A 16,148-nucleotide genomic window follows, 5' to 3' on the forward strand; every position below is an offset into this window, starting at 1 on the left:
ATGTTACCTTTATGTGCATCCCGAAAAGATTTTAGGCTGATTTCCTTCCATTACACTGTTGTACATGTAATTTAATTTATGAAAATCAAATCAAGCAAGTTTCCAGACTGTGGAAGTCAATAACAAAAGAATAAATGAATAAGTCTAAAGTCTGATAGCGATGCAAAGTATGTCTTTGCATGTAACAGAAACAATGTTAGTATATTAATAGTCAGATTGTGTCAGTCTTATCTTTTCCAGGCACAGTTCTGATGACACATTTTTCTCTCAGGTGTGAAGAACGCCGATGAGAATGAGCTGAGGTCCATCGCCTCCGACCCCGACGAAATCCACATGTACAACGTCAATGACTTCCAGTTCCTGCTGGACATCGTGGACGACCTCACCATCAACCTGTGTAACAGCGTCAAGGGTCCAGGTAAGAAAAAAGTTTCATGCATCATCATCATCATCAAACATAGATTAACGTTTCAAAAGGCAGCAAAAAGGAGCCAAAGGTTTTATTCTGACAGTAAGAAATCTTATCTGCTTAATGGAAGGAAAAAAATACAGTGGCCAATGTGATTGGTTGTAATTTTTAGTTGTCCTAGTTTGATCATTAATTAATTGTGAAAACTTTATTATCTTCAAAAAGAAAAGGAAGACAAAATCCTCTCAGCTTGGAGGTCTGTGGTCTAATTAAATACAACATGCAAAATATGCTTTCGCTCATCAAAGGACGGACCAAAACTTTGTAAAACAGAATTGACCTTCGAGAAATATCAACGATTCAGCTTGAAATTTGAGATTTCAGTCAGTTTGTCAAACAAACAGTGTATTCCAGATAAATATATTATCATATTATTATATATATATATCATATTCTGTGAGATTATATGTTAATAAATTAATCCAGTGCAGTGAAGATGCAGATGTGTCATAGAGGAGACGAGTGAATAACGTGGATCTATCTGTTTGTTCCTCACACTTCACTGATAAACCACAGAATTGTTTTTATATCACGTAGACACTTCTGTCCATATTCACATACGCACAAGGCTATCACCTCATCCAAATCAGATATGTTACACACAAAACAACATAGTGATTTGGTTCAGGCAGCAGCGTTTGTGCATCAGGAACTTTAAACGTTGGGTCAAAATCTTCCAAAGTGAAGCAATGTAGTTCCTTAACCAAAAAAGACTATTTCTCAGAGATTTTTCTCAGAAATTTCTGATTAAATTGCAGTTTTTTTCCTGCAAATTTATGACTTTATAATCTCAGAGAAAATCCAAGTTTCTTTCTTGTAAATTTACAGCTTTAATCGCAGACTTTTTTCTCTGAATATTATCCCCCTTCCTCAGCTCTGTATTTTTTTTAAATTTTTTTTTAATGCCGAAGTAGATTTCTTAAACATATTTTTTTCTTCCCAAACTGCAAAATTTTGGAGCCTCTACCTAAGTGATTGCAGATGTATGAATCATTTCAGATCTCACTCTCTTACTATTTTTGTTTGTATCTACATTCCTCTAAAGGAGCCCGGTGGCTGAAATTCCAGGCTTTTCTCTGAATACCGCTGAGTCAGATTTACACCTTTAGTTACTGAGGTCAGATGAAAACTTCACAACGTCGAGCTTTTCCAGAATTCACAACGCCACAGTGTTTAGGACTGACAACCATATATTTTTGAAATTTTACTGCAGGTTTTCATTTGGTTTTACAGGTGCTCGAGGGCATGAAAGTCTCTGTGTTTATGAAGGGGGACATAAACCTTTCGTCCAAGTGAAGACATGAATATCAGTAAAATGACACTTCCTGGATACAGCTGCTTTTACCCTGTTTGAGTAATGAAACTAATGACTGTTGACAAGCAGAAAGTACAAATTCTACAGTCATTATAATCCCTAGATGAAAACAAAGTGCTCTATTATTCACAAATCTAAAAAGAGAAAAACAGAAGATCAGATCCAAGAAATGCAGATAGATAAATTTCACTCAATTCCACTCGACAAACTCGATTATTTCAGACCATCTGAAGATGTTGCGACACAGATCCAAACGTCTGATGCAGACCTTCACATTGGAAGTGCTTTTTGTCTGTAAATCAGTTTTGAGAGGAAATACAAAAGTGATTTACAGCACAGCCGGAGAGAAACATCTTTTAAAGAAAGCCTTTGTGAAAAGAGCTGAAATATACAGCAGGCCAGCAGCTTCACTGTCAGGGGAGCGAGCACGGCGAGGGCAGATTTGTGATGGCAGAGTTCACGGTGTGAAATACTCGACGTGTCGGATCTTATTCCAGCTCTCATTCGTGACTTTCCAGGAGTTCCAGTGCAGCCCCCCATCAACCTGGTGACCTCGGAGGTGACCCACCGCTCCTTCCGTGCCACCTGGACGCCACCTGACGGCCCCGTCGACAAGTTTCGTGTCACCTACATGACTGTGGCCGGAGGACCCACCCAAGAGGTGAGATGAGGCTTCTCCCCCGTCCATTCTTACCCCCCGTCTGTCTCTGTTAGTGCTGCTGAAACCACAGCTCAACACAAAAGTTTCTGTCATATATGCTCTTACAATGTTCATCTTAAATAAGATTCCAGGTTGATTTAGTTACCATTATACGGTGTTGTGTAACGAGATTAAGATGAATTTCCCTTTTTTGATATTTACAAAAAGAACATTATGTGCAAAAATTATGTACAGGAGATTGGCTGAATAGATAATAAGGCATAGAATTAAATAAAACAAATTATTTTTCATCTGATCTGGTGGTACAGCAGCGGATAGCAAAGTTTAAAATAATGAGGTAAACATATGTAAAGGTTCCAGTGAGCAAAAAGTTCAGGTTTCTCACTGCTCTGAATGCAATGTTTTTTTCTAATTTACACATCGAGCTGAGTGCGTGAGGCTCAGTGCGTTTTTCTTTTTGTCATCATTGGTCATCTGCTCCAGGCACAGCGCGCCCACAACACATCCATCAACCCACTTAGTCTGTTTGTACTGAAGTGATTTACAGCAGCTCCAACCAGGACTCTGATCTGACTCATTTTTCATGGAGAAAATATTTTCTGTTTTTTCCTCTACTTGTTGCAAAAATAACTGCTAACTGCTACCAAGTTTATCTTATGTTCCTATTAGCTTCTGCAGTAGAGGTGTAAACACCGCCACTCTCCGATGTCCCGAACAGAGTCAGCTAATTCTCCACTTGCACAATGCAGTGTGACATACGTATATCTGTTTTATGAACTGCTCGTTTGTTTACTTCCTGTCAGCTCAACAGTGACAATATCTTTGCCTCCAACATTCAGGATTTTTCATCATTAAATTAGTTACTTTACTTTTTTTTATAGTAAGCTCAGTACATACATACATACATGGTGTTTATGGTTCGTTTATTGTCCATGAATCACCTCAGTGTCTTAGATAAGTGTTAGCAACGTTAGCTAGGCTGCGGCCCCTGGTCAAGCACCGTCAAGTGTCATCGTCATCTTCATTTAAAATCAACAGAAACAAAATAAAACTCACCAAAACCATCTCAGTTCATCATTCTACTGTTTCCAAAATCCACCTCTGGTTGTTTGATTGAAATGAACCCTCTATTAACTGCAGATTTTTAAGTTATGTTAGCATTAGTTTGACACATACAGCAATGAGGCTGCAGCTTTTACTTGTTTTTTCCACACAGTGTACGTCAGTCGCTTTCAATTTTGGCAATACTCAAAAATACCATACGGCAAATATTAACTACTAACAATATACATACCAAGCTAACTGTAAAAAGGAGTAAAGGATGAAAAATCACTGCTCGGTACTTCAGGCTGGAGGCAGACGTGGTGTTACTGTAAACTGTTGACAGGAAATAAACAGATGTGCAGCTCGTAAAATGTATATATATCACAAAACATTGTGCAAGTAGAGAATGGAATCACTTGCTGCACAGCTAACTGAGCTAACTGAGCTAACTAGCTAACAGCAGCTACAGTAAGCAGTTAGATTAACAACAATCCGTCCATCAAGAGACTCCAGAGTTATTGTCTCCATAAAATATGATCCAGTTTCACCAGAATCAATGAATGAAGTTAGTTGTGTTTGTAGAGCAACAGCAATTAATCAATTCAACTAAATTAATTGGCAAGTATGATGATAATAGATTAATCAGTTTCAGTATTTTTTGAAGAAAAATAACTTAATAAAGATTCACTGATTCCAGCTTCTTAAAGGTGAATATTTTCTGGTTTCTTTACTCCTCTCTGAGAGTAAACTGAATATCTTTGGGTCGTGGACAAAACAAGACAAGACAAGACATCTGAGGACGTCATCTTGGACTTTGGCAAAAACTGATCAACATTTTTCATCATCATTTATTGAGGAAAACAACCGATCAATTAATGGAGACAGTGTTTCAGGCTGTGCCAGAGCTAAAACGCTGCGTGAAGCGCCAGTATTAGATAAATAAGGATGTTTTTGATCTGTGAATCATGCAAAGCTTCTCTGGTGGCGTCCCAGAATAAATATAAAACTGGAAATGAGCGTAATAGGTCCCCATTTAACTCATGTTCACATCACATCAAGGAAGAAGAACCAGACCAGATGAATAATATTACACCCATGACCCAAGTTAAAATCAACTGACACAAAAGAAGCGGGGATGATCGTATTCCCCCTCACATCTCGAGCCTGTTTTTGATAAAGTGCTGGTTTGTTCGTTGTTGTTCTGGATCATTTTTACTTCATTGTTCCAGGTATAAAAGGTCAAAAAGACTCAGATAATTGGTCTGTTTCATAGAGCTTCGTTATAGGAATCTGCTCGGTGTGTTTCCTGGTTCAGAAACTTTATGTCTACCATCTGTGAGTGCTGGAAAAGATCCTGAATATCAAATAGCATCTTGTTTCCTTATTAATTCCCTTTGGCTCCCATTAGACCGACTTAAACTGTAACAGATAAACTCTTTTGTTTGTTTATCTCTGTGAACCTTAACACTCAGGTGAGATTTACGACTTCCTGTGAATTTAGATAATGACAGGTTGTCGGTCACACACAAACAGACTAATTGACACTTAAATCCCCACCCGTTGTTTAATATTCTGCTTTGTGTTGTACTATGTGGCAAACGTCACAAAAAACAGGTTAGAAACCGGCACTTGAAGGTGTTTCCAAACACTCAGGTCTGGCTTTTATTCAAAGCCCTCTCTGCTGGGCCCTCAGGACTGAAATCTGGATGCCAGTTGCGTTGGTGAACCTGCGTTTAGTTTACACTTAACCTCCTGTCAGTGCTATCTTTAAAAACAGAGCACTGGATCTCTTCCATCCCTTGTGCTTTTATTGGCCCTTGTCAGATGGAGCCTGTGTGATTATAATCGGGCTCGTCTGAAATCAAGCAGAGTTTCCACTGGATCCACTTAGTTTAACGTTATAGACCTCACACTGGTCTGAGACGCCTCACCGCACGGCCTCTCGCTCCTCTCTCATCTGTTTACGCTGAGCCGCAGAGCACGTATGAGCTCAGCAACATGAGATATGTGATATTTATATGCAGGTCTTATCTAAAGTGATTTACAACCTGTGTAACAAGAGAGTGAATTCTTAAAATAAAAGCAGACAGACACAAGGAAGCTCCAGGTTGAGGTCGTGGCTCACTGCCAAGAGAACCTGGAGGGAGAACGAGAAACGTGTGCAACAAATAGACCCAAAAAGATGGTGGCAGTGAGCTAAAGTTGGTGTTTTGTGTCGCTGTGAGCGTTTAAGAGTTTAAACAGTCGTGTTATGCCACAGCTGCAACAAGCCCACGATCAGAAAATGTAGGACAGTGTGAAAAGAAACGGGAAAAACACACACAGAGCCGATGAAAACAGAGGCAGCTATGCTCACGGTTACTGCAGTCGTGAGCCGGTTCGACTCCCCTGAGAAGCCGTCTTCTCTCGGTGGTCCGACGAGTGCGATCCCTGCTCCCGTGAGCAGCCAGCCCAGTCGCTGTAGATAGTGTCAGCTGTAATTGTAATATGAATTCCTTATTAGTGACAATAATTTTGCACGTGTGCACGCTGTGAGAGATAAATAAAGGTGTTATGTGATTGTGGATGGAGACGTGAGCTTCAGCCAAACGTGCTGGGTGTTATCTTTTCCAGACAGACTGATCGCGCCACTGACTTTGCGCTTCGAACAGGTTTTAGCCGGTTTAAGCAAATGCTCCTGGCCACGCCTTCGTTTTCCCTTAATTTTTAGACCTCCTGCACACGGCCGTGCAGACCAGGCGCAAGTTCATTGGCTATCTTGCAGATGTGGCAAAAATGGCAACTGCTCCAGTGTAAGATAGCAAAGTCAACTTCGCCACCAGTGCAACAGCTTTGCACCAGATGTGAAATAGAGCTCAAGATCGATCAGAGTCGTGACTTGAGTTCACATTTCTGACCACCAGTGGTCAAACTGTTTAAGTGAAGCTGTGATTTTCAGCTGGGATCACTTCATTTCATGACACGATGAAAACCATCTCAAGACTTGACACATGCTCGACATAACTAACACATCACAATAAAATATGCATCCCCACTTTTTTGTTTTTAATTTTATGTGCTGAAGAATAACATCTGAAAATATTTACTCCAATTTAATCAATCCAACACGAAACCACACAAAAATGGAGTGTGTGTCTCCACCATGAAAACAAAAATATGGTTTATTCAGAGAGCTGGTTTATGGTTTATTTATTTAGAGCATTAAATCTTAAGATGGATGACTGCATTCAATACTCTGTGTATCCTGAGTCACCAAAATAACAGAATAGTAATCAAATGAAGTACTGTATTGGTATCGAATCACTTTAAGGCTGCTGGTATTGTAATTTTTTAAATTATATCCAGCCCCAATGACACCTCTTTCTTTTCTCGTTTCCTGTCTGCACTCAAATAAGTGTCGAGGAAAAAAACAAAAAACTGCTCTGTGGCTTAAGCAGCAAAATTATCCAGATAACTCAGTAAACCTGTTTCTTAGAGCAGGATCCACAAAACACACTGTAAAACAGCGTTTTCTTGACTAAATTCGAGTGAAAAATAAGAATATTTCAACCTTTTCTAGAAGTGAGTGTTTGTATCTTGATTCAGCAAAGGTCAAAGCAGGTTGTTCCACTAGAATAAAAACCTCGGTTTTTGGGAAAAACTGCGTTGGAAACAGGTTGCACCTAATCAACTACAGACATAAATATCTTGATAAAATGGACGTTTTTGTGCAGACCACAAAGCGGAGCATTCCTCCAGCTCGAGGAGCTGCAGTGTTTGTTTGTCATTCCTCCTCTGGGTTTGATTTTCCAGCAGAATAGAGCAGGAATGTGACACTGTTTATCAGCCAAGTTGGACGTCCCACCCGAGGACTTTCCCATCAGCACACGAAGGCAAGACGATAGTTTCGGCTGAACAGACGGTGATCATCTAATGGTGAAAATACGACACCTGGACGACCACCAGTCAGTGATCCACAGGTCCCTGATCGCCAGAAGAGTTCAGATCAGCATCGTTTCATCCAAATATTTGACTTTTTGAGATTTCTAACTCACATAATCGCTAGCTGACAAACTGCTCGTCCTCCTGAGGTCATTTTTTATGTGACATTAATGTTGTCTTGTCTGTTGTACAGGCTGCGGGGGAAGCTGGATCAAAAAAGATGAGAAATTTCAAGGCAGCACACTGCAACAGATTTTTGAGTTTTGAACCCACCTCAAGTCTTAAGATTTGAAATAAAATTTAACAAGTTTTGCTGACTGACAATCTTTAGTTTAGATAATTTACTTTTCTTCTTTAGATAAACTTGAATCTTTAAGTTTTAGAAACTAAATAAAAACTTTTTTTTTAGTGCCTGAAAAATTAAACAGTTTAAATTTAAACTTAATTCAAAGATTAAAGTTTATCTAAATAGTAAATTATTATTATAAAGTAAATTATCTCAACAAAAGATTAGTGGATGGTAAACTTTTTTAATTTAAGAATTTGAGTTGGGCTCAAAAAAAATATTGCAGTACGTTGCCTTGAAATTTGGAGTTTTCTCAACTTTGCTGTTTTTACGGTGTACAGAGATTTTCATCAGGCATTGTCAGATGATCAGTGCAAAATGGATAAATGCTGAAATTTAAAGTCATCTCAGATTGTTGATTTGGAGAATTGTTGCACTCAAACAATCCCAATCCAATTAGATCCCAGGTTGACACCTTTCCTTCCTAATATGATCAATAAATGGTCCGCAGAGCTTAAGATCTTGTGGTGGGTGTTGGACGGAGTATTTCTTCAAGATATAGACAAGAAACTGTCATTTAGCCATTTTTTTAAATCAAGAAGGGAAATGTCTGTAAAGATTCTCAGTCATTTAGGTCATGGTATTTGCTGGGAGCTGTCGGAGGCAACTGAACTTTGCTTGAGGGGGAACAGATTTCCTCTCTCTCAGGATGACCAATTTTGCTGTGACCATAACAAACACGAGGCCTGTTGTAACGCAGAGGGAAGAGTCAAAGAACAGTTGGAAGCAACCCCAACATAAGACCGTCAGGGATTAGCTGTCCGCTGTATACGCCGCTGCACAAATGAAAAATGTCATCCCAGAAACTCTGGAGCTTGGGGCGAGACCAGAAAAGACGGCCGAGGGTTTCTGATGAACTGTTGGCAGACTTTATGATGTGCAACAACTTTGTCGTAATTGTTTGACGTTTGGATTAAATCTTCCAGAGTTCGTCAGAGTGGAAAATTACTGTCCACCCACAGTATGATAATAACCTTTAACCTTTATCGTTTCAGGTGCTGGTCGACGGGTCTGTGAGCACCCTGGTGCTGGAAGGCCTGACCCCTCTGACCGAGTATCTCGTCAATGTTTATTCCGTGGTTGGCGAGGAGAGCAGCGAGCCTCTGAAGGGCACCGAGACCACCTGTGAGTGTGCTTCTTCATCACATCTTTGCCTTCCTCTTCCTCTTTTTTTAAACTTCAAAAGTCACTTCCTCCGAAGCGCTCGGTTTTGGCTTTTTCACAAGACATCGGTTGCCCTTTGAGACGACAGATGTGATGAAAGAGGAGCTTTAAAGGCGGACGGCATCGTGGCTCTGTGGTGTTTCACTGTTGTGGGAAAAAGCTTTTGTTTCTTCCATATGGTTTGTGAGATAAACAACTTGACTTTCACACGATCGATGGAACTTGTTTGCTTGCTTTTTTCCCCTGCTGCTGTTTATACAACGTATATTAAGCATCTGATCTGAGGCGGAAAACCGCTTCACACAAACAGCGTCCCATGATGCAGTGCTGTGAGCTGATGCTCGTCTGTGGCGGGCGAGGTGGGAGTCACTTTGAGCCAACAGTCACAGCGTGATTCATCAGGGCTGCGGTCTTTGCGTACATCTTAAATAAACTGATATAATTTAACGACGTGTTAATGCATGGCTCTAAGTGCTTTTATATGCTCATTTGTCCTTTAATGTCTTGCTTTATTTGTTCAACTGATTTTTACAACGAGCTGTTTCCCGCTGTCATAAAACAATAACTGATTGTTCTGTCGTCGGCCACTTGGATGGTACCAGCAGCCATTAGATCGCTGTGGCCTCATTTGTTAAACTAACACTCAGTTTGGTCATGATGTCGTCCTGAAAACGCAGTCTGCAGCCTGTCAGCGAGGCTCAAGCATCACGTCTGTAAAGGCCAGAGGCTGCGGCTTTGGGCGGAGGTGTCCTCCATTGATCTGACATGGTGCTAAAACAGCCAGGAGACAGGATTTAATGTACAAAAACACGGTCTTAAAAAGCCAAATATCACACGTCTTCTGCTTTTATGATTTTCTGATTTTAAACAATTATCCTGGCCAAAAGAATAAGATAAGAAGATAACAATATTGTATTATTATCTCATTACATATAGCATCAGTTAAATTCATCTTTAACTTTGTTTAAAATGTGTTTTGGTCTCTTTCTTGACAAATGTTTAGGAGTTAACTGTTAATATGTGGATGATTAATATGATATCAATATTTCATCGCAATTATTGTCAATGAAGGAGCACATCATTTGTTCCAAGTGTTCGTGTAATTTTATAAATAAGTTGTTCGTCTGTAGAAATCAATTGATTTTTGATCTTCGATTGAGTTATTTAAAACCTCATGTAGTCTTCGGCCTGTCAGAAACATTTGGTGTAGTTTGACATTTAATATATTTCACCTGTCTCTAGTAGGGCTGCAGCAATTCTAGATTTCAGCGTCTTATATGTGAATATTTTATTGTTTCTTTGCTCCTTTATGACAGTAAACTGAAAATCTTTGAGTTGTGGAAAAAACAAAATATCTGAGGACGTCATCTTGAGCTTTGGGAAAAACTGATCGACACTTTTCACAATTTTCTGACATTTCATGGTCAGAAAACCACTAATATGCTTAATCAAGAAAATAATCGACTGATCAATCAACAAGGAAGATAATCGTCATTTGGACATTGATCCCAATGTGCTGCACATTTATATTCAGTACAAGCTCATGACCAATAATCTGAGAAAAGTAAGAATATGAATCTTTTTTATTGTTGTTGTTGTTTAAATCAACCATAAACATAAACAAAACATACCAAAACCTGTTTTCAGTCATGCTGATATATTATAAAAAGCACATTTAAACATCCTGGCTGAGACGTTTGAGCTCTGAACCTCAGGTACACAGATGTTGGCCACACAGAGGTGAGCAGCAAATCAGTATTTAGCCAACCACTTTTAACAATGCAGCAACAATAAATCCATTAAAACTGAACACTTTTAATGTGCAACAATAAAAACGTTAAATACTTATTTCCTCGCGCTGACGACTTTATTTGCTATTTTGTGATTTTTTTTTTGGATCGCCACCCGTCACACCCTAAAGACATTTGAGCTGAACACACCAGCTCTTTTGTTCTTTTAATCGCACACAGGTGACTAAATCATGACCTACACAATAAATAGAGCCCCTTTCCACTGTCTGTCCTCATCCACCTCCTGTTTATGGGAGTCAAATTGGGCGTTTTCACATTTTCTTGCCTCGTAATGAGCCAATGAGGACTGCAGAATCATTATCATGCCATTATCTTATGAATAGGTCATTTTTAAATGAGTGAGACTGAAATGTGCCTCATGTCTTTTTATTCCTCTCATGTAATTCTACAAAAAAAGGCTTTCTAATGATATACATTTTAAAGTAGACCGTTGAAGGTTTCAGGGGATGTTTTTAAATTGTTTCTACGACAAAAGCTTTTTTGAAGTTTTTAAAGTAAATTGCTGAAATTTCTGTTTTACTGGTGGAATCAACTCCAGATCTTTGGCAAAGAGGAGTAAGATATGTCAGTCTTTGGAGGAACATATCAGACTGTTTTTAGGATAAATTCATTGTTGGTTTGAGTCTCTTCATGGGATTTGTTTGTTGGACAAAAGTGAAGTACATTGCCAGACTTATTCTTTGATCCCTGAACCCCATTAAAACCCAAAACACCAGTTTTCTTGTTCACAGAAATCAGTTTCCTGCAGATCGCAATAAACTGTAGCCAGTGCGTGCAAAACCACAGTGTGCGCTTTCTAATAAAGCCAAAAAAACCAAAACCAAAACCTAAAACACTGTTTAAAAGACCAGAAAACCATAGCGAGCGTGTGATACCAAATATTCTGCACATCAAAAGTGCTAAACTTTATGAGCTCTTTGGGACATCCTGGGATTTTTTAAAGCATGACCTCGATGTTGCTTGCCTGTTTGTGTCACTGCCCTTATTATGTGCCAAAAGAAATCATTGCTAATCCACTGAATCAGTCATTTGGTCCATAGAATCTCTGACTGTTGCTTTTAGTCACATTCAGATACTTCAAACTAGTAAAACCATTAACATATCAGATACAGAGCTAATCTACTAATCTGATAAAAGATATTGAACTGATTGTTCCTGCTGTTTTATTGAGCCTTTCCTCGCTCTGACCGTGTGTGTTTTTTGTCCTCTCAGTGCCTCTTCCAGCTGCGAAGAACATGAATGTTTACGATGAGACCTCCACCACCATGAGGGTGAGATGGGAGGAGGCGGACGGTGCCACAGGCTACATGCTTCTGTACAAATCCATCAACGCCACAGAGCCTCAGCAGGAGAAGGAGGTAAAGTTGTTCTTCCTTCAAATACAACCTGAGAGATTGTGTTTTCAACAAGTTTACTGACAGACATCCACTTAGAAACCAGTAATTCAGTTTTCTGAAATTACAGGGTCCTTTGTAATAAGTAAACAGACAAGTTCAAAGAGGAAGTGGAAGCTCTGCTACGTGATTAACCTTTTTAGCTGATAATGTTCTTTAACATGCATTGTCCCTATCAAGAATGTTAGCAGCATGCACTGTTAGCTGGCGTAGGATTTCCAGTAGTTCAGTGTAGCTAATCTTTTGTCAGCTGCCCTACCTCTGTCTGTGAATGATGGGTATAGAAAAGAGCAAAGGGACATCATCTTTACATTTACTTAGCCAAAAAAGTGTTAACATTGACATTTAAAGGTTTATTTGGTGAGATCAGCATTATGTCCCCATATGTCTGGCGTTGATGTGAGTGAGTGAACAGATGCTCCCACAATGCGAGCACACAATCGCCCTAAAACACCAGGGATACAAACTCTTTACAAACACACACAAACTCACCCACATCTTAATTTGTGTGCTCAGCATTTCCACATTGACTTTATAAGAGCGGGTTTCTGCTCACGCCGCCTTAGTGCTTCCAGATGGCGATACGATGAGCGCTGTTTTTTGCAGAGCAGGAAGTGGACTTTAGCAGCGCGGCTTAGTGCAGGCCTACAAAAAGCAGAACCCACAGACACGGCGGGTAATGGGAAGGATTAGCTCACGGCGTGAAGTCATCAGGATGATATAAACAGAACAGATGCTATAACTCAACGCCTCTGTGGCGTTGACCTTCATGTGCAATTATACAGCAGAGGAAAATGTAAGGGATGATTTAATGCACTGCAAGGTGGGCTTTCTTTACTGGAAAAAACGTACCTGCAGTGTGAATCAGGACCTCAGACTGAAGTGAAGCATTCCATTATTTATCAACCTTAATTACTAGACATGTAATATTGATTGATTGAGCCTTTTATAATGTATTTGTGCCTGGAAAGTAGGAAGAAATGGACAATCATGCAAAGTATGCACAAAGTGGCCAAAAGTATGTGGACAACCCTCTGGTTTCAGTCTTTCCATCTGAATTTGGAACTCAGCTGCAGGAGCACTAAGAGCTTTAGTGACTCTGATGTTGAGCGATCAGGTCTGGCTCATGGTCTCAGAGTTTCATTTCATCCCAAAGGTGTTGGATGGGGTCGAGGTCGGGTTTCTTTACAGGACGGTCCAGTTCTTCCACACCAAACAGTTCGTTATGGAGCTTTCCTGGCTTTGTCATGTTGAAGCAGGAGCAGGACCGAACGCAAAACTGTTGACACAAGGTTGGAAGCATCTTTGCCTAAAATATTGTACACCAGAGCATTAAGATTCGTCTTCACTGGAACTCAAGGGCCCAAACCAGGAAAAACACCCTCCGACCAATAATGTGCATTTTAATACTCTTCAGACTGCCAGCTGAAATCCTTTTTATTGGCATATCAAGATTTTATTCACATTGATTTTATAAAGTCTGCAGTTTTTACACATAAGATCCAAACCACGTTTGGAGATGATTTGTCAGAAGTATCTTTTGTGTCACTTCCAACGTGACCCCATGATTGATTAAAGTTTGAGATGATGGATCTCAATTTTTCATGCTTCCATGATGGAAAGCTACGTCACCACCGTTAATTACTGTTGTCTACGTCGTTACCACAGAAACCAGTGCAGATAGCTTGATGATGTCTGGACCATAGACACTGTAGACCCTGCCATTGACTCGCTTTTGAAACCAGCCTCAAGTGGTCACTTAAGGAACTGCAGTTTTTTGCACTTCTGCGTTGGCTTCATTTTTCTGCCCTGGAGGTTGCTGCTTCGTCTGGACACACAAATCTGATGTGATCACTTGGAAATAACGGTGCAGACTGTCTGTCTTGGGGTGTTTTCACACCTAAAAGTCTGAACCAAGGTTCATTTTTTGTGACGCTGTTTACATTTAGTCCAGTTAGTTTTGGTTTCACATTGCAATTATCCAAGCGCACTAAAGAACTTTACATGTCATACCTGCGTCCTGTCGTCATCTCCTGCGTGGGCTGCGTCTCTCTGTATTTGACATTGATTGGTTTCTAGCGTACTTCTGACGTCGGCGTGATTACAGTTCGGCAGGTAGCCGAACCAGGGTTTGGCCCGAGACCACCTCTTTTCACCAAACTCTGGCTTTTTGATCTGGAATGTAGTCTGGGAGAGGTTTCACACCTTTAATTGTGGTTTGGATCAAACTGAAAACAGTCAGTCTAGACTAAACGAGGTCGATGTGAAAGTGCCCTTAAAGATTTTTTTTACTGTAGCCTGAACAAAGCCTTGGTATGCTGCAGGTAATTTGTAATAAATTGAGCTAAAACATGCAGAAACGCTGGAGCTGATTAACAAATTACACCTTCAGCATTCCTGTGTCACTTTCAGTTTGTGTGGAAGCACTGGATGTCATGATTGTTACATCAGCAGTTTTGGTGCAGTTTCATTATAAAAGATGTGTGTTTTTTTCAGAGGTCAGCAGGGGTAAGAGTCAGGCCTGCTCACCAGGTGTTGAAAACAACAACAACAAACACTTATGAGTCCTTTTTCTTCTGCTGTCCAACCTCCACCTGCATTCCTCTTTCCCCACCTCCCCGTCTCCTCTGGTTGTTTTCCTCCTCTCTCTCTCTCTGTAGGTTCGTGTTGGAGGAGACACAACTGACGTCCAGCTGACGCAGCTGATACCAAACACAGAGTACGGCATCACACTTTACGCTCTGCATGGAGAAGCTGCCAGCGACCCTCTGGAGGGAAGTGGAGTCACATGTATGTACTGATTCTATACTGACTGTGACATGAGTTTTATCTCTGCAGACATTTATTTCAACCTCAGCTGACAAAGAAAAACTGGACGAGTAAAATTAGACTGAAGTTCAGTTTGAAATAATAATAGGTTTGCATCACCGAGTTGTTTGTCAAGTAAACAAAACGTGATTATTAAGAAATGTAAGACAGTATTTGAACACATCCTTTTCACTAATGTTTTGGAAAATCATTGTGTTATGTTCACTGCACCGTGTTTACAAGACACCAGAACTTACATGCTTTGAAATATAACTTTTTAAAAAATTAATTATGGTTTTATAAAACCTAATAACTTTAACAGAATTTATCTCAGTTTTATTTTCATGTCCACAGTTATTTTATTAGATCTGGATCACATCAGTTTATATTTTGGATTGAGGACTTATAGATAGAAAACAGATGCACTGAATAACCAAATATCCAAAGCGGCAGCATTGAAAACCCGAGCTGCTGTCTGTCTGTTTTTCAGCTATTCAGTTAGTTTTGGCGCCACCATGTCCGTCAGATTCTTTTAATCTCTTCACAGAAACACTGACATCGATTCTGGGCTTGTAAATGTTTTCATATTTCGTTCAGGATGGTTTAAGTTTCTGTCCGCTCCCTGTCCTCCCTCAGTGCCCAGGCCTCCTGCTGGAGTCCTCACGATCACTGATGTTACTCACAGCACCATGAGGCTCAACTGGGACGCTGCTCCTGGACCCGTCCGCAAATACATGATCACCTACAAACCAGAGGAAGGAGACCTGAAAGAGGTAAAACTGAGGTTTGGTCTGTCAGTGTTAACCTCTAATGCAGGATGACAGGATCACTTAAAAACACTGCATACAATCCCCCTTCAATTAGAGAGTTAAAATACATCAAATCCCCTGATTCAAAGTTAAAAAACAGGCAGATAGCCGTAACCTTTTCACTGAAGAAGAGTTTTGAACAGATAAACTCCATATTAGGTTCACAACTAATGATTTGTTTCACTATTGATTGATCATCTCTTATTTTCACAAACAAAATGTCCAAAAAATGTAATTATTTCAGCTCTACCATGTATGTTAGAAAATTTGAGCTGTCAATTTAGCTTTAAAAGTAAATGTAAATGTTTAATCAATTATTTTGCAGGTTGGTTGATTCCAACTTCTTAAATATGAAAATTTGCTGCTTTTCTGTTTTATATTTACTGTAAACTGAATATCTTTGGGT

General features: G+C 39.8%; 1 protein-coding gene across 1 annotated transcript in view; it reads left to right on the forward strand.

Moving 5' to 3' along the window:
- The window catches only part of col12a1b (collagen, type XII, alpha 1b), a 193,266-nt gene that overhangs the window by 60,462 nt on the left and 116,656 nt on the right, over window positions 1–16,148 (forward strand). Inside the window, exons 21-26 of the mRNA XM_084737671.1 lie at window positions 272–418; window positions 2,303–2,445; window positions 8,752–8,881; window positions 11,944–12,089; window positions 14,786–14,915; window positions 15,570–15,706. Of these exons, the coding sequence (XP_084593797.1) occupies window positions 272–418; window positions 2,303–2,445; window positions 8,752–8,881; window positions 11,944–12,089; window positions 14,786–14,915; window positions 15,570–15,706 (833 nt within the window). The remainder of the gene's footprint in view (window positions 1–271; window positions 419–2,302; window positions 2,446–8,751; window positions 8,882–11,943; window positions 12,090–14,785; window positions 14,916–15,569; window positions 15,707–16,148) is intronic.

This window comes from Lutjanus erythropterus, chromosome 15 (genome assembly GCF_056507025.1).
Source record: "Lutjanus erythropterus isolate fLutEry1 chromosome 15, fLutEry1.hap2, whole genome shotgun sequence".
Classification (NCBI taxonomy): Eukaryota; Metazoa; Chordata; class Actinopteri; order Lutjaniformes; family Lutjanidae; genus Lutjanus; species Lutjanus erythropterus.